The sequence below is a fragment of the Rhamphochromis sp. 'chilingali' genome (assembly GCF_963969265.1).
Source record: "Rhamphochromis sp. 'chilingali' genome assembly, chromosome: 1".
In the NCBI taxonomy this organism is placed as follows: domain Eukaryota; kingdom Metazoa; phylum Chordata; class Actinopteri; order Cichliformes; family Cichlidae; genus Rhamphochromis; species Rhamphochromis sp. 'chilingali'.
Window position 1 is genome coordinate 56683690 of NC_137929.1, and position 19221 is coordinate 56702910.

Here is a 19221-nt window from a genome sequence, read left to right on the forward strand (position 1 = left end):
GAAATCTCCTGCATGAGGTTATGCACGTGTTTTTTTTACCTTTTCAAAAAGGTTTGGCACCATTACATCCGAGATGTATGGGCGGCTGGGAATTTCATATCGCGGCTCGACTATGCTGAAAAGACGGCGAAATCCTACGTTTTCCACATCCAACAGTGGCTGGTCATCCAGAGCGATAAAATGAGTCAGAGCCTCTGTTATTTTAACTGCTCGTGGATTTTCTCTTGACATTTTTCATCGCTTTTCCAAAACCTGACTTAAAGTCGGCCGTTCTGGTCTTGCGTTAGCCTTAGCAAACTCGGTGTACTCCAGGGCATGATGTGTCCTCAGGTGTTTTATTAAATTGCTTGTATTGAACAATGTACTGTCCTTCCCTCCCCTGGACACCTTACCAGTACACAGTTTGCACTCGGCCTTGCTTCTGTCACCTTTACAAATTATGAAGTAAGTCCATTTTGTTTAGCGCAGCTACAGCTGCCATCTCCCTCGCCTAACCCTCTAGCGACATGTCAAAATTCCAAAAGAAAGTACAGGCTACCCTCTGATTCATGAAATAAGTTGGTTCATGGTATCGCATTTTACGGGATTGATGACAGCAACATATCTCAAAACAGTTGGGACAGATGCAACAAAAATAGCTGGAGAAACATTTTGCAAATAATCAGGTTTAATAACTGCAGCAGGTGAGTGATGTGCTCATCATCAGTGTCCAGCACTCTACTGTATAAATTGTTCCAGGTTTAAGTAATTACATCCATTCTGCACATTGCTGCTGCTCCTTGGGACAGCGCGTTGAAATTGTCATCATATTGTTCAGGGAGAGCTGAGAAAACTGCATTAATTATTTTTTTTTTTTTTATTAACCTTTATTTAACCAGGAAGATCCCATTGAGATTAAAAACCTCTTTTTCAAGGGAGACCTGGCCAAGATAGGCAGCAGCAGATGTCTCACAGTTACAGAAATTACTCAAACACAGGCAGCAACAACACACATGCAACAATAAGTGAAAGAATACAAATAAAATAAAAATAAAATTCAATAAAATTCAAATAAAATAAAAAGTCAGTTAAAATGACAATCAATCTAATTGAAACAGTTGCATGTTATGGACTTGGCCTCAAGGATTCGTAGTTTAGATTTAAAATCACTTAATGAAATGAATTCAGTCATTTTCCATTCCTTCTGCAGTTAATGATGTAGGATACACAAAGTTAAAATACTGTTTCCATACCAAACTGTATCTTAGAATTGGAATTAAAAATTTTGGAATTGTAAAACTGATTTTGTCATAGCACGGCATTTTGTCAAGGTCATTCTTTGTGGAACGCAGGAGGGTGATCCAAGATGCAGGACTCAGAAGACGTACAAGCTCAAAACCCGATTTATTAAAGAGATCTTACTAAATACACAACAATACAGGTCAGGAGAAAATACTCCAAAAATCTAATTCTTTCCCCCCCAAAACACCACAGAACAAGGAGTGACAAGTGACACCGCCATGAGGGAGAATGCGACAAGGAGCAAGGATATTCACTGCCATGCCTACAATAACAAACAGAATGCAGCTACGTTACAAGAAACAAGATGTTCAATCAACAAACCTGAACAGCTCCTATCATTGTGCAAGCAGAGTTAAAACTATGCTTTAAAAATCCACTAAAGGTCAAACTTACAGCTGGTGCTAGCAGCAGCCCTAAAGTGCACCGGCCCACTCAGAAAATGCCTGGTATGCCAGAATACCAGTCCACCCCTGGAATTCACTCATTTCATCATAAAAGCACATGCTATATAGTCACATTAAGATGTGCCAGTGGTTACTTAGGTATTGCAATGAAAAAAAAAAAAAGCCCTGCATTACTGGCTGTTTACAGAACGTCAGCTGTCAGATGTTATATTTTATATTATGAAGTTTACATCTGTAAACTGTCCTCAAACCCTGGAAATGTAGTTCTCTGAAGTTTACTGAAGGGAAACTAATGAGCGTCACTGTGGCCACTAGAGGGCACTTTAATATAAAAACATGCTGCTCTGAGACACTGGCACCTTGCCAGTTTGCATATGAGATCACATGATACATAAAGACACTCTTATTGGTTATTTAACAATTTCACACCGTTTTGTATCCATCAGTTAATAAAAAGTTATCTTTTTATTGATTTATAGATACCGTTACAATAACTTAGTGACACTGCTCCTGCTCCCCTGTACATAAACACAAACACTGCAGATGGTATAAATGTGTTCACAGGCAAATACCACATTGATAAACACTCATTCAGTTGAAGCTCGGCTGGACCATATGAACTGAGATTTGTCTCCTTCTCTTTTAAAACTCTGTAAGTTTTAAAAGTTTCCAATGATGCTCATGCTGCTTTTAATCTGCAGTTATGGTTTTATTTAGATCTGCTCCGATGAGAGCTGCATGTTAATCAGCCACAACAACTCACATTTTCCTTCAGTGATATTTGTGAAACCCACAGAGCCGCACAAGAAGAACAAGTGAGACCAAAGTTTCCTGCAGAGATCACTGCTGTGGGGAGGACAGCACCGTCCTGTGAGTTACTGAGTGTCCTCCATACACCGCATTACATTACATTGACATCTTAGTTATAATATGTGTTATATGAGTATGTTTAATGAAAAGATCAAACATAATATATGCAAATCTGTTTTATAATGAAGGTCTACTAGTCTGAGCGCTTGTGTAGAACCAGCAACAGGATTCCAGTGGTTGGACTGGTGCATTACTTCATGAGTAGATGCCATTTTGGTCAGATGGAAACTCTGAAAACACAAAGTTCAAACAATAAGAGACCAGTCACAGTTCAAATAATGTAAAGGTTATTCAGGGGCAGATCTTTAGCGAGGAAACAAATAACAAAGAAGTCATACAGCCAAACTGTCACAAATAAGGCTTTAGTGTGAAAGAGAGTTTGGTTTGTGTTGCAGTAGATGCTGCTGCTAATGTACAGAACAGGACACTTTACAGAGTGTTCAGTGTTTGCGTTCAGTTCAAACTTACAGAAATGAAAGCAAAAATCTGAAAATGGTTTATTCTGACCAGCTTGAATACAAATCTTTAAATGAAGTAGCAAAAAAACTGCAACTGACCAAAGAGTGAAGAATGAGTAGACAGTGAACTCTCGCCTCCTTTTTGGCAGCCTGTGGTTTTATACTTTCACATGCCTTCACTTCAAACCGTTTCACAAAGTTCACACCACTTCCTGTACTCACACTGAATGCTAACATTGGTCTAACAACCCATTAAATATGAGCATAAACCCTGAGAGCCTGGCCTCAGCTTCATTTCTTATATTGTTATGTGCTGTTAATAACAATGAGACCATTGACAATTTATCTTCAACTTAATCATTCAGAAAATTAACTTACCCACAGCAAGAGATTTAGTCACCTTTTTGGTGACCATAAAGTACAGATTTTCCTTCAGTTCCCAAAACAGAAAAAACAAAAAACAAACACTTTATAGCAGGGGTGAGGGAACGCCAGGCCTCAAGGGTGTCCCTGCAGGTTTTAGATGTGTCCTTGATCCAACACAGCTGATTTAAATGACTAAATTACCTCCTCAACATGTCTTGTAGTTCTCCAGAAGCTGGTAATGAACTAATCGTTTGATTCAGGTGTGCTGACCCAGGGTGAGATCTAAAACCTACAGGACACCGACCCTCGAGGCCTGGAGTTCCCCCACCGCTGCTTTAGAGTTTCCCATTAATCCGAATTCTTTCAGCATCAGTAAAGCGATCAGCGTGGTTGTTCACCCACGTGTTACGATAAAGTTTAACATCCAGACAATGATGATTTGTGAGGTTTGGCTTATATGCAATGCCCTGTCTGAAGTATTTAACAAAAAAAAAACAAAACGAAAAAAACAACAACAACACAACAACAAAAAAAAAAGAAAAAAAAAGAAAAAACACCTAAAACAAGAACTAATAAATTACAAAATTTACTTAATTCCGAGGTTTAGTGAAGTCAGTCTAGCTACTGTACCTATAATGCAGTCTGGTAGCTAGCCACGGCGCTATGTTGAGGCTAATATAAACATGTTAACACAGTGAAGATGGAAAATGAGAATTAAATGAGAGACAAATTCCATCATGTATTAGAATTAAAAATCAATTAATCCTAGTTCATCATCACCACACTGGTTGCTGTGCATGTTAACTGTGATAGTACCATAGCCCTGTCCTCATTTATACTGGTGCTTACATCTTATTTATTTATGCTGTTTGCTAGTGATGTGACGTTCTGTATCGAGGCTTCGAAGCGTGTGTGGATGGAGGGGGCGTTTCCGCGAAGCGCGTATCGAGGCTTGCTTCATTTATGGGAGGAGCTGAAAATGATGACGTCCGAAGCCTCGCTGCCCGGCTGTACCACGTGACTGGTTCAGGAAGCGGTTCAAACTTTGCCGCGAGCTATGACAGCGATATAAACCCCTCAGACTTCATTCAAAATGTGGGTGTTTGATGGAGAGTTGCTGTTAGTGAGAGTTTGGAGACAGTTTGGAGGTTTATGAGAGTGAGGAGAGAAAGTCAGGAGAGAATGGAGCCAGCTACGAAGAGGAGGATGTCCTCCCCTGTGTGGGAACATTTTGAGCTTATATCTCTCAACAAGGTATGTAAATTTCTACAGAAGATGTATTTCCATGATACTGATGGTGCAATACAATTTATGTTAAGCTGTCTGTACTTTTGTACAAGGTGAAGTGTTCGCTATGTGCCAGGGAGCTGGGATATAACAACAACACCTCATCCATGCTTAGGCACTACAGAGCTTTGCATGAGAATAAGGGGAACACCGATTGTGGAGCAAGACCAGGTGAGCCATCAAATGCAATGATAATATAGCATGCAGTAATGTTACTAAATGATATAACAATATTATACAATGCAATAAGTGACGTGTGTGATATTTATATTTGTGCTTTGTTTTTATTGTCTTTCCTCAGGAGAACAATCTCAAATAGATGAAGACCTGGTTAGCATGGTGATTGAGGACTCCCAGCCATTTAGCATTGTGGAGGACAAAGGATTCAAAAGATTTGTTAAATCATTAAATCCTAGCTATGTTCTCCCCACTAAAGGTCATAAAAGCAGTGAAAATTTAGTTTTTACAGAGTTAAATGTGAACCGGCAGGACTGAGGCTCAAAGCCTCAGTGTGTAGCTACACTACACACTGCTTCACAGCCACGTCGTACGTTAGAACAAAATGTTTTTACTTTCCTTTAGGCCCTGAAAGTCATGGTGGAGGCCAGGTACCAGGAGATGAAGGAGAAAACTAAGGCCAGCGTTGAGAAGGCAGCAGCTGTGAGTCTGACATCAGATATGTGGACCTCCATCAACACAGAGGCCTATCTTGCAGTCACCTGCCATTTTGTTGATGAGTCCAGCACATTAAACACTGTTGTTTTAGGAGTGCAATATTTTCCTAATGCACACACTGCAGAAAACATTGCACAAGTGAAAGGCTCACTCATGGCAGAATGGGCAATTACTGACAAAGTCACATTCCTAGTAACAGATGGGGCTGCCAATATGGGGGCTTGTGCAAGGGAGCTACAACTCAAACATGCCATAGCTCACACCCTGAACTTAGTGGTGAAGAAGGCCCTTGACCAGACCCCTGAGCTCTCTGACATCCGAGCCAAGTCCAGGAAGATCGTGGGATATTTCAGGAGCAGTACCTCTGCAAAGGTAAGTTCTTAAGTGGCCTAATTACAGTTTCTTTAATGCTACTTATGTGTATAGTTCTGCTCCCTTGACAATCTAATGTATGCTTTTTTAAATTGTATTTTGTAAGGAGAGGCTTTCAGTGGTGCAGGAACAACTAAGGCAGCCTCAACACAAACTACTACAGGAGGTGGAAACCCGCTGGAACAGCACTTATAATATGCTGCAAAGACTGTTCGAGCAAAGGGAGCCAGTGGGTGCTGCTTTGGCAAGTCTCACAACAGACATCCCACCTGTTTCATCTGAAGAATTTGGTATAATTTCAGAGTGTCTGGTTGTCCTAGCACCATTTAACGATAACAACTGAGCTCTCTCAGGAAAAAAGGGTGTCTGGGTCAAAGGTCATACCTTTGCTCACTATGCTGGATCATTGCCTCAATGAACAAATGGAAAAATCACCATCCATTGGGTCTTCTCTGGCTCAGAAGCTGAGGATGCTATTGAGAGAGAAGCTAGATAAAATACAAACCATGAGCATTATGTTCCTTGTGACACTGCTGGACCCAAGGTTCAGGAAACTCGGGTTTCTCAGCCCTGCAAGAGCTAGCGGAGCAGAAAAAAGACTGAAAGCAGAATGTGCTTCCGTAATGAGGGCCTCCACCACCTCTTCCTCCGCACCACCACCACAGCCATCAACGTCACAATCTGTTGAGGCTGTTTCCCACGGTACCATTGTTATTGCATTTTAGTTGCATTTATATAAACTGAATGTTGGGTTTTCCACTGTATCTATTATTGTACGATCTACTGTACAATATAAAGCGCCTTGAGGCGACTGTTGTTGTTATTTGGCACTATAGACATAACATTGAATTGGTAGTATCTCATAAGACTCTCCTTTTTGTTTAGGTAACAACCTGTGGCGTCGCCTGGATGAGAGTGTCAGGCAGACACAGACACAAAATGTGACAGCAGACGCAAATATTGAGGTCCAACGGTACATGATGGAGCCAAATATTGGAAGGCTGGAGGACCCCCTTAAATACTGGGAGAGACAGAAATATGTCTACCCTCACTTATATAAGTTAGCACTGACATACCTGTGTACCCCTGCCTCATCTGTGCCCTGTGAGCGAGTGTTTTCAAAGGCAGGGGAAATATTGTCCAAAAAAAGAAATCGCCTACGACCTGCCACAGTGGAGAAACTGTTGTTTTTAAATAAAAACCAATGATGTGTCCCCTAAACACTAATCACTGTCCTTGCCTCAATGTTACAAAAGCACAACCACTGTCCACACCTCACCTCACAGTATATGATCATTTCCAAATAATCATTTTCCATACTGCCAGCATAAATATACACAGTATACTGCCATCACTACAATATACATGTTTTACACTCCTTTTGTTGTTGACATTTACAGGCTGTGTGCAAAAGGCCACACTCTTCAAATTCATGCCAACTAATATTTTTACGTCCAGTAGGTGTCCTGCTAGAGCAAATGAAGCTTCAAGAAGCTTTGCGTTGGGGTGAACCAATTGGATGAAAAGCTTCAGTGCTTCATGAAGCTTCATCTGCCCATAACTACTGTTTGCTATATAAGCAACTGTTATGTGACGGCTGTGTGCAGGCAGGAAAAGGACCCAAGGTGCAGACTCCAGAGACAAACGTAAACTGAAACAGCTTTAATGCTGAACTCAAACAGAACAAAAGTAAGAATCCAAATAACTTACACAGGCAGACAAAACACACAGCTAGATAAGGGTAGATCACGACACAGACACAGAGAAACACAGGGCTTAAATACACAGAGGGAGCAATCAGGGAATGGGTAACAGGAGGGAAACACAGCTGGGGGCAAATCAGGGCTAACGAGACAAGGGGAAGCGAAACCAGATACATTAACATCAGACAAGGACCTTCAAAATAAAACAGGAAACATGACACAGACTGAACTAAAGACACAGACTCACACGCATGCACTGCAACAGAGGGAACAGAGACGTGGGACCAGGGCAGACACAGACACTGACTGAACACGGGGATATAGGAACTAAGGATACACAGAGACGCGAACTAGACAAGGGGATACAGCTGACAGGGGAGACAGAGCAACTAGAGAAGACAGAGACATAAACCATAAGACAGAACTCAAAGAAACCAAAGACTAGAAATGATAAATAATAAACTCAAAAACCCTGGGTCAACGACCCAGGCATCCTAACAGCAACTGTACCTCTGGGCTTTTTTGGTACTCAGCACTTCAGCACTGTTGTCTTAAAATGTCTTTTTAGCATCACACATTATTTCAGTGGAAACAAGTAAAGAAAATAGCTGCTATGGTTTTACATGTCTTAAAGGCCTGATGTCATCTGTGAAACTTATGAAGAGCCTTTGAAACGTCATGTGTTCTCTTTTTGTATAATTTTTTTATCATGCCTTATGGAGCTTGCTCATTTTCTTATGTAAGCTAAAGAAGTAGACGTTTCTTTGGATAAAGAGCAGCTGTACCTCTGCGCCTGTTTGGTCTGCTGTCTCTTCTCACTGATGAGTAGACTGTAGCTGGATCACACTCTGCACAATAAAACACATACAGAGGTCAGATAGTGAATCTTATAATATACTTATAATATACTGTCAGTATACAGGATGTGTGTTAAAAGACTTATCTCTTGCTGTCTATTTAAGAGCCTTAAATAGTTCTGTTTTCTTGTTCTTTACAAATATTCAACATCCAGTGATTACAGCTCACTGAAAGACCTTATAAGCATTTTCTTTGGTAAACTAAACTAGACTTTGCTGGGAGGAAATAGTGCCTCTCTGGTAAGTTAGTTAATTAGTTAGTTAGTTAATTTATTTCAAACATGTAAACAATATACAGGCACATTTAGTAAAGAAAATAAGAGAGAAAAAAAATAAGATGCAAAAGTCAATACATTTCAACATTGCGTCTGGTCTGAGTCAGTTACATGTTGAACGGGAGTGGGAAGAAGTACACACTTATTTAATCCCACCCCTTTGCTATAAGTTATCAGTTAATATTTAGTCAGCTTCATTAGTGATATAATCTGTAATAACAATAGTGAGAAGATTTCTGATATAATATATACTATAATATCACATCATGAAAAATTTTAAATAGAGACATTCACTTCATTTCAATATTTTCCCTTTCTTTATAGATTGAGAAGATCATATTTTTATAACTTTTATGTTTTATGTTTGGACATTGCTTCAATTCCATATTCAGACTGTTCCATAGTTTCACTCCATGAACAGAAACACAAAAGCTTTTTCTTGTAGTACATACCTTCCCTGTTTTGAAGTTACAAAAACCCCTTAAAATATAACTTACTTCTTTCAAAAAACATACTCTGAATATTACCTGGCAGTTCCTTATTTTTTGCTTTGAATAGAATTGAGCTCAGAGTTGAAAAACAACAACAACAAAAAAAGCCCCCTAAATGAAAGAGGATGTAGATAAACACATGTACAGACTTCTTGTTTCTATAACAAAGCCTTGAGGCAGCTGCCATAGTGCTCAGGGGGAGCCAGGCCTCGTAATGCATGTATTTCTATGGAGGCAGAGATCTGAATGCATATTTAAAAATTGTCAGAGACCATTTCAATGGTTTCAAACTAAACTGTTCACCTGATGTTGACTTTAAAGGACTTTAGATACTAGTTGTGTGTCTGAGGCAAAACACTGTTATTTTACTTTTTACGTATACGTACGTATGCATATTCACAACCGGTGAAAGTTCTAAGCTACAAGTACAGTCAACCTGATCTGAAAAATTAAATACTACAAGTTCATGCTGTGTAATTATGCGGTGAGTGAACCACATTAAGAATAGGTTGTTCAACATTTGCACAAAATTGTACATGTCCTGTGTGTTAAACCATTTTCAGTTAAATAAAGGACACAAGGGAGATCAGTTTGAGAACAGAAAAAAACGCCTCAGCACATGAATCATCACACCTCACAACATAGAAGACACAAGCTTCGAAGGCGTTTGGTGGGGGTGGGGGGTGAGTGTAGGTCTGTGTCAGTGTACATGTGTATGTGTGTGTATGTGTGCGTGTGTGTTCCGTGTTCAACCGTGAGAACGTGTCCCTTCACCCGGTTAAGCAACACAGAAGGAGGTACAAAGAGTTCTGACAACAATCCTGTTATCATGGAGAATTTTGTTGTTCCAGTCAGTTTCAACCTTGCCACCCTTTTATCGCCTTTGGGCTTTTGGAGTCCTGACCTGACTTTTAAAAAATAATTAGAAAAAAAAGCTCTATGCTGCTAAAAAAAAAAAAAAAGATATTTGCAAAATTCTGCCTAAATATGTATTTTACCTGGTTAATGTGTGTGGCCAGGCGTGGTTTGCAGCGCCGCTGCAGGGGAGGCGGACGCACCTGAGCGGCACCCGCAATCACTTGTCGCCGCCTTAAAGTCTGTGCTCTCTATGCTCTTGTGTTGTCGGGCTGTGAGCTGAAAAGCTACAGCCCATTGTATGCATACAGCAACCGTGTGTGAAAAGTGGTCAATAAAGAGATGCTGAAAAGCGTGTTCATGGAAACATCGTCGGGTCTGTCGTGACATGTTTACAATAAGACTTATGGTCCCGAACCTCTGCGCACAGCGTCTGCAGATCGGGGCAGTACGAAGTCACTTTCATCTTTACGCAGGACTGTAAGCTGTCATCTGGGAGGCGTGAGCGGTGTTTGTTTTTAACATAGTTCACGGTGGAGAACAGCTGCTGACATAATGTGGATCCGAAGGTCCATAATTAACCTACCTGGGGTTGAAAGTCTCGATAAATGCACGGCGTTTCGGCGGGTATACCGGCTTCCGCAAGTGTGACGCTTATTTTGAGCAATGAAAAAATAATAAAATTATTTTATATTTCAATATCACAATAATCTTCCAAATTAGAACTACAAGTTAAAAAAAAAAACTAAACACAAATAAAATACACTTCAGCTAAATACTTCTCATTTATTTTCCCAAACCACCCGGAGCCGCAGTACAAGGACTAAAGAGCCGCAGGTTGCCAACCCCTGGCCTAAGGGAAGCATGTATAATGTAAACAGAATTGGTCCTAGCACTGAACCCTGTGGAACTCCATAGTGAACCTCAGTGTGTGAAGAGGACTCTCCATTTACATGCACAAATTGGAGTCTATTAGATAGATATGATACAAACCACTGCAGTGCAGTACCTGTAATACCTACAGCATGTTCTAATCGCTCTAATAGGATATTATGGTCAACAGTATTGAACGCTGCACTGAGGTCTAGCAGGACAAGCACAGAGATGAGTCCACTGTCAGAGGCCATAAGAAGATCATTTGTAACCTTCACTAAAGCTGTTTCTGTGCTGTGCTGAGCTCTGAAACTCTTCAAATAAGTCATTCCTCTGCAGATGATCTCTTAGCTGTTTGACAACTACTCTTTCAAGGATTTTTGATATGAAAGGAAGGTTGGAGATTCCAAGGTCTCAGTACTGACCTGGATGTTCATGGACTTAAAAACCTTTGCAGGATCTTAACATTTTTTTTGAGTCTGTGTGTCTTGTGGGGCGCCATATTAAATTATTTTCTTGTTCTATACAAATATTTACCATCCAGTGATTACTGATTAAAGCATGGAGCTCACTTAAAGACTTGTAGCATTTTCTTTGCACAAATTGTACTTGTCCTGTGTGTAAAGATCTTCACAATTAAATAACACGAGTAACTTTATGACTACTGATGCTTTCTAGCTCACATTAATTTTTAGGTGAACAGTTCAACACTTTGGGAAGTACACTTGATTCCTTTTCACTGATTAAAGAGCAGCTGTACCTCTGGGCCTGTTTGGTCTGATGTCTGTTTGTCCACAACTGATATTGTCTGCTCTCACTGATGAGTAGACTGTAGCTGGATCACAATCTGCACAATAAACCATACAAAGGTCATCAGTGCTGATAGTGAAGCTTATAAAAAAAACAGTCAGTATTCAGGATGTGTGTCAAAAAAAAGAGTTATTATTTCCCAGGTAGCATCATGAAAAGATTTCTTAGAAACTGCCTAGAAGCCCTGTGGTTGCTTTATCTGTTTCAGACAAACGCCCACCTGTTGTTTCTGGTGATTGACACCAGAAGAAAACACATTTTACTGCAAAGTACCACGTAGACCCACACTTTGTCACGCTATATGCACACTATCATCAGCACTCAGTCATACAGAAAATATGCATTATAAATCTAAATTTTACTGAATGATTTTCATGCAGGTTTCCATGAACTTTATCGACACTGTGTCTATTTAATGGAGAAAGAGTCATTTAAAAGTTCTATTCTCATGTTTTATACAAAAACTGTGACCATGAGTCCATTACATAATTATCTAACATACGTCAGAAAAATTGTCTTGCCTGTTTGGTAATAACTAATAATGTCTCGTCCTACTTTTGAATAGACTGTTTGGTCCCTATCAGTACTGTGGTGTAACATGTCTTTTCACATCACACATCAGTTCAGTGGAAACAACAAGCTGCTGTGGTTTCACAGGTCTTAAACTGCAAAACTATTTCTGTTGTTGAAAGACAATTTGACAGGCAGACAACACATGAGGTTCATTTACTTTAAAGAGGATTTAATGGAAAGGCCTAATGTCATCTACGCAACTAATAAAGAGCATTCAATGAGTCTCTTGTTTTGTATAATTTTTTTTACCATCCCTCATGGAGCTGCCTCATTTCTTATGTAAGCTAAGCTACATATCCAAAGAAGTAGATTTGATTTCCTTTGAATAAAGTGCAGCTGTACCTCTGCGCCTGTTTGGTCTGATGTCTGTTTGTCCACAACTCATGCTGTCTCTTTCCACCAATGTGTAGATTGTAGCTGGAGCACACTCTGCACAATAAAACACATACAGAAAACATGACAGAAGTTAGTGATGCTTATAAAAGTACAGAAAGTATACATGCTTTGTGTTTTAAAAAAAGGACTTATTATTTCCCATGTATCACTATGAGAAGACTCAGCAGGTTTCAGACACTCTGTGGTAATCTTATTTGTTAGAGAGAAACACCAAAAATTTGTCCTTTTTGGGGTTTTCCATGATTAACAGCAGAATAAAAACACAGACTTTGTCAGACTATATTGATACTATCATCACCACTGTGGTAACAAGCTATTCTTTATCTACACACATGAGTTCGGAAGAAACAACAGGGAGAAGTAGCTGCTGTGGTTTTGCATGCAAAGTTTAAAATATTCAAAACTATTAATGTTCTAAGATTTGTATGTCTAGTTAAATGACAATTCTTATTGGGCTGTAGGTGTTAATGTGAGGTAATCTTAGTGTGTTAAAGTTAAAGACTGATTTCTGGTTTGAACACTCACCAGTCTTATATTCACATAATATTGACAGTAAGTGGAATTTGATATGTTTAGAATGAATGCTAGAATTGTGCAGCTCCTTTTTGCAACTGGCTCATGAAGACTTCCCACTATGCAGCAACATATGCACAAAACTGCAACTAGAATCTAGAACCAAAGGTGAATATTATGTTATTTTTAAAACAATAACTCTATGAACTACAAAAAAAAAAAAAAAATTCCATCAGGGCTGTTTTCTGATATTGGGTGGTTTGCAGACAAAAATAAATGAGAGAGGTCTGAGATTGTTTGAACATGTGTAGAGGAGGAATGGTGGATATGTTTGACAAAAGATGTTGAAGATGGAGCCAAGCAGGAGAAAAAGAGGATAAACACATAAGATTCATGGATGTAGTGAAGGAAAATATTCAGAAGTTTGATGTGTCAGGGTAGGATGCTAGGGATAGGGTAAGATGGAAATAAGAGAAGTAGTAACCTCTGTTCTTTCCAAAGAAGAAGAGGATAACTGAGAATGTGAATCATAAAGGCTAATTTCACTATTAAAGGCTCTCTGGCCTCAGTAGGGGGAAGGGGGTATATGTGGCGGGTTAGGCGTGTTCTGTGATGACGTGCAGGTGAGATGGACTCACCTGCATGACATCTACAATCACGCCTCGTCGGCTTAAAACCTGTGCTCTGCTCTGTGTTGTTGGTGGTTATGTGTACAGCCAACAGAGTAGCCTCTGAATGTACTATTGCAGAAATTGTGTGGTTATTGTAAGAATAAATGATGCTGCGAAGCACGAAAATGCCATTGGGTCTGCTGTGGTGGTTTAGTTCTATTTTTTTAATAAAAATCTTGAATAAAAAGTGGACGCAAACTGCAAACAAATTAAAAGAAGTAGGCCTACTATTGAGAAACTCTAAAAATTACAATTAAAATTCTCAACAACAAAAACTGGTGAAAATATAAATGATAAACAACAACCCCCAAAGTGTCTAAGTCATGTCATGTGACAGGGCAACATCTAAACACAAGAGGGGGTGAGGGAGAGTGTGCCTGCTCTGCGCTGACACAGGAGCGGCGAGTCCAGCGACCTGGCTGTTACCTCTTTGCTGAGAGCACAGCATTGCAAACAAGAGCAGAAGTTAAAGTAAAGAATCGATCTCAGCAGGCTAGTATTGATCCGATACCGATACAATCGATATTTGGATCGATCTGCACACCACTATTATTTTTTTGGTTAAGTTTTTGGAAGGTTTTTTTTTGGGTTAGAGTTATATTTAGCTGATCTATTTTATGGGCCTGCTAATTGTGTTTTTGAATCCTGTCTTTGTAAACTTTTTTTGAGGGCTAAAAGAAAATCCATTTTGAAGACAGTCCTCTATGCTTTTGCTGTTTGCTCTCACATACCGAATATTTGTTTACATTTCCATTTTTTTCCTTTTTTTCGTTTTCTTAACAGCCCTGAGGTAAGCATGTGCAGCTGAAGTGTTTTTATGACAAACAGCAAACTGGACAACCACAGAGCTGTTAACTTCTGTTAATTAACCACAGGCTGAAAAACAAGCATCCCAAGAGCAACCTTCAGGGTCAACTATCAACTACAAACACACAACAACTAAAGTCTGAAGATTTATGGATTTTTTTAACTTTAAAGGTTTTCAAAAAGTTGTCATTGAAACAAATTGAATCTAATATACTATATAAATATAGTAATTTATTTATGCTGTATGTTAATGTAGGTGCAAAGTATAAGAGTTTAAGATTAGCCAACATGTGGAGCTCAGTGTTGAATTGGTAAATTTGGCAAATGTCTGGTATGGTGATGCACTTTGGGCCGATGGATCAATTGAAGGGCTACTGTGCACTGGCCATACAAGGACTAAAAGCAGCCCATTGATTAATTTTCATTACTGACATTATATTGCCCAATGAAATCTCTTAGTACAAGCAGCAACTGGTCTAAAACAAGGCTGCACTCCTTTTACAAGTTAGTTTGTAAGCATAAGTTCAAGGTGTAGTAAGATAGTTTAGCCACTATACTTGTTACATCCCAGCTAGCCTTAAAGAGCTTTTAAAGTCAGTTTTTGTCACTACAGGGTCCTCCAAAGAAGGGAAAGGGTTAATAGAAAAGGCTGTTAACCAGCCAGTTAGGAAGGAAGTACTCCTAACACAGCACCCAGAAAAAAAAACATTATAGTGTCAAAAATGACAATTCCTCTTATGGCCATGGATGCAAAAGCAAGATAGTTCCCAAAGACTCATATAGCCTGTTGCAAAAAACAGTGTCGGTGTGTATAGCTAATTACACTCTTCATAACAACTTTTGTGCAACCACAGGCTTACAGATACAGGCTTATATGTTACATTACTGTGCTGCTGTACTGTGCTGTGCTAAAGAATCACAGTAAAGATGGAATAACCTTATTTGTGCGTCCTGTGTTTTCTGACCGACACCCCAAGGTGAACACCACTGCTATTCAGACAACACCTATACAGTTGTGAGTTAAACCCAAATTGATAACTTCACAGGGAATAATAATTATTTATTTATTTATATAGCTCTCCTGTTTGAATTATATTAAAACAGGGGGCTGTCTTCTAGGCTTTACCTGGAGTCCCTGAAATTGACCCTTGGACCATTTTTGCTACCTTTTGGGGGCATTTTTAACAGAATTATCTGACAAATATTATGACTGCTGTGAAATTACGAGTACAAACATAACATGTATGAAGTTGGGTTCAGTTTTGGTGAGTGAAATTCTAGGATTTTATCTGTGAGTTTGTGTGCACAAATTGTCAGCTGTCTGTGTCTGTGAAATACAAGTGTACATAGTGCATATATATTTAAGGGATTCACTTTTTAAATGTTAATTGTGAAACTGAAGAACATGTGCTGACTTAAAAAAAACCCACTGAATGTTAGTAAAAAATGTTGTTTGTGTGAAACACTTTAGATACTAAAAGAAGACCTAGCCTTAAAACAGTCCTTTTAATAAAAGTTTTAAACTTACATATAATGTCTATGTTTGTGTCTATGTCTAGACACAAACATAAAACACTACCCTTGCTCTATTTGACTGGCTGTTGTTGTGATATTTTAAGATGACTGTATGTGATTGTCATCTCCACTTTTTCACTCAAATGTGCCGAAAAACAAAAAACAAAAAACAAAAAAAACAGTTCAGCATGTTTTGAAATTATAACGATAAAAAAATTTACAAAATTTTCAAAAGGCAGAAATCCAGAAGCCTGTCTGCCCCTGGGTGGGTCCGGGATGGGCGTGAGGTTCTGGGGGCGCTCCGTCTCTGGGCTGGGGCCCTGGCCGGGCCTCGGGACATTGGGTCCTGGTTTGTGTGTTGCCGGGGTTGTGGGCGGGTGGGTGCATGGGGGCCCATCCCTGGCGCAGGGTGCCGCTGGTGCGTCAAGCCACCTGGGGGGCTCTTCAACTGGTGGGGGAGATTGTCACACCTTGCAGGAGCTTTCCTCTCCTCAGGAACTCTCTGCAGGAGGGGGAGATACAGGAGAGGTGGAGGAAGATCTCAGCCTGGGCGTCTATCGTCTCATGTAGTCTGGAAGATGAGTGGATGGCGGGGTGGGTGCAGTTTTCTCTGTGGTGGGGTTGGGTGGACTGTCCCGGGCTCTGTGGGGCCGGGGGGCGCTGCTGCGCTGGGCCCCGGTCTGGATGGGCCTGGGCCCCCTTTCCCTGGCGGGTCGCGGAGTATGGGAGTGCCTACTGGGGTCAGCGGGGGAGCTGGCCCCAGGGAGGGGTCACCTGCCCCTCCCTTCCTTCCCTCCCCATCTCCAGCTGCCTCCCTCTTCCCGCTCCACCACAACCACCCACACATGCAGGGCCTTGGAGTAGGGGTATGTCACCAGGGTGCAGAGGAGGCTACCCCCCCCCCCCCCCCCTGTCCCCTTCTGGCTGCCTCTGCCTCAATTTTATCCCACAACTTAGACATTCACATTACTCACACTCTCATTACACATACATATAGGATCTTGGGGGTGGGCACGATACACGGAGTCCAAATTACCATCAGCGTTTACACCCCACCCCTGGCATCGTTGCCCACCTCTCAATTTTAAATACACGTAGACATTGAGGGCTAGCAGGAGGGACCATGCGCTTACCTGCTGCTCTCTGGCAGGTAGCTCCATGCCCTCCTGGGTTTTAAATGCACCTTAGAACACACATGCATCAACATTACAATGAGCGGGTGGAGGGAGGTTTGGAGTCTTCTCTCACCCCCGTTCTCTGCGGCCTGCTGGAGCGGGGGGGCTAGAAGGAGTTGGCCGTCCGACTGCGGTCTGGGGTGTGGGGCCTCCCTGCTGCTGCGGAGTCGGGGCGGTCTGCCTCCCCCCACCGCAGGGAAAAGGGTAACACCACCTGGGTCTGGGTGCAGTTCCCCCCTCCAGGGGCAAGGGTACCTAGACCCGGTTTGTAGAGTATGCTTGGGGAGTGTGATCGTGTGTACAGCGTCTCTTTATGTCTGTCTCCACGTTGGTTGAGTGTGGAGTAAGTGCATATGAGAGCATGAGGGTGGGAATGGATGTTTGTGTCTGTGTGTGCCTGTATTTCTGTGTCTATATGTCAGGTTGGGTATCAGACGCCACCTCTCTGGGGACATCTCAGGCCCTCCAAGGTTTGGAGGCCTATCTCCACCCACCACCACTTCCCCTGCCAGTGGCGGACTCCCTCAGGTGTCGGTGCGTTGGTGGTTCTTTGTGTCTGGGGATGGGCGTCCGGGTACACACCGGCTCACTCCTTGGCGGCCGCTTATCGGGGCCTGGAGCCTGGGGCTCGCTCGGGCCACTTCGGAGGTGGGGTGCCCCCGGCCTCTCGGCCTGGGGCTCGGTCACTCAGGCACAGCTGGCTGCCGGCGGAGCTCACGGGCACGTCACTGCAACTCCCCTTGGCTTCTGCTCCGCGGCTGCTGAGTGAGCCCTCATCTGGGACTCTCCTCAGCTCTTACTGGGACAGTGGCGCGGCTGCCCCTCTGTTGGTCTTCCTTGGTCTCTTGTGTTCTGGGGGCCTCTGGATGTCTGGAGTTTTGATCTCCTCCATACCTGCTTCATACCCTGGAGGACGGGGCTATGGCTCCCCACACTCCCTAGCAGATCGTTACATGGAGAAACCTTTGGAATGCAAGCATGCTGATCCACACAGGTATGCACACAGGTGTACACATGGGTATTCACAGACGCGGACTACAGCTTTCTTGGCTGCTGCCTCAAAGCACATTGTGCGCTGTCTATCTTGCGTGCTGCACAATATCGTTTATTATTTAGTATCTACTGATATCTACTGCTAGCTAGTTTATTGTGTTGGTGCCGTTTTTTTTTTATTATGTTGCTCTTTGTTGTTTGCTTTCTCTTCTGTTTTTTTTCTCCATACAGGTGACCCAGGTGTTTTTTTTTTTGTTTTGTTTTTTTTTTCTTCCCCCCCTTCTCACCGTCTCTTCTCCCATTTGGTTTTCTTTCTCTCCCTCTCTTTCTTTCATTCTTTCTCCCTGTCCTATCCCCCAGTCATGTCTGTCCCGTTTGTAGCAACTGAAAATAAAATTCATAATTATAATAAAGGTCAATCAAATGGACCAATATGGCAAGGCCATGATGATCCACTTGGTAAAATAAATCCGCTTGGCATCTTGATGGCTATAGATCCAAACGGGACAAAAAAAAAAAAAAAAAAAAAAAAAAAGAAATCCAGAAGTCTGAGTCTCACCTTCAGGTTTCCTCCCAACATGTTGTCTCACCAACAGAACCAGTAACACCAGTAGAATCACAATACAGACTGATCCAACAGATGACAACACAGAGAGAATAGTGGGAGAGTGTGATGAAGGTGCAGATGTAGGTGGAGGTGTGGATGTAGGTGGAGGTGTGGTGGTGTGTTCCCCTAAAATAAAGCAAACACAGTCATTAAGTTGTCGTCACATTGTGAATGTTGAAACCTGCAGAAACACAGACAGGTGAGTGTGTCACCTGTGACAGTGATCCAGCTGGATGGAGACTCTCCATGACCGCTGATGTCACACTTGTAGAGGCCTTCATCAGACCTGGAAACATGCTGGATGGTCATGTGACCTGTAGGCTGCTTCCTGATGAGGGAGCCATCTTTATAGAAAGCAGCTGGGAGGTTGGAGGGAGTGGTCTCTGTTTTACAG

At 41.5% G+C, this 19221-nt stretch overlaps 1 protein-coding gene across 1 annotated transcript in view; it reads right to left on the reverse strand.

Annotated features, from left to right (window-relative positions):
• Positions 1–2429: 2429 nt before the first annotated feature.
• Positions 2430–19221, reverse strand: part of LOC308406625 (uncharacterized protein) — a 39562-nt gene continuing 22770 nt past the window's right edge. Inside the window, exons 4-9 of the mRNA XM_080897721.1 lie at positions 19040–19221; positions 18780–18953; positions 12493–12579; positions 11528–11614; positions 8202–8264; positions 2430–2785 (exon numbers count right to left, since the gene is read on the reverse strand). The exon at positions 19040–19221 is cut by the window's right edge and continues 64 nt beyond it. Of these exons, the coding sequence (XP_080753847.1) occupies positions 2751–2785; positions 8202–8264; positions 11528–11614; positions 12493–12579; positions 18780–18953; positions 19040–19221 (628 nt within the window). The 3' untranslated portion in view covers positions 2430–2750. The remainder of the gene's footprint in view (positions 2786–8201; positions 8265–11527; positions 11615–12492; positions 12580–18779; positions 18954–19039) is intronic.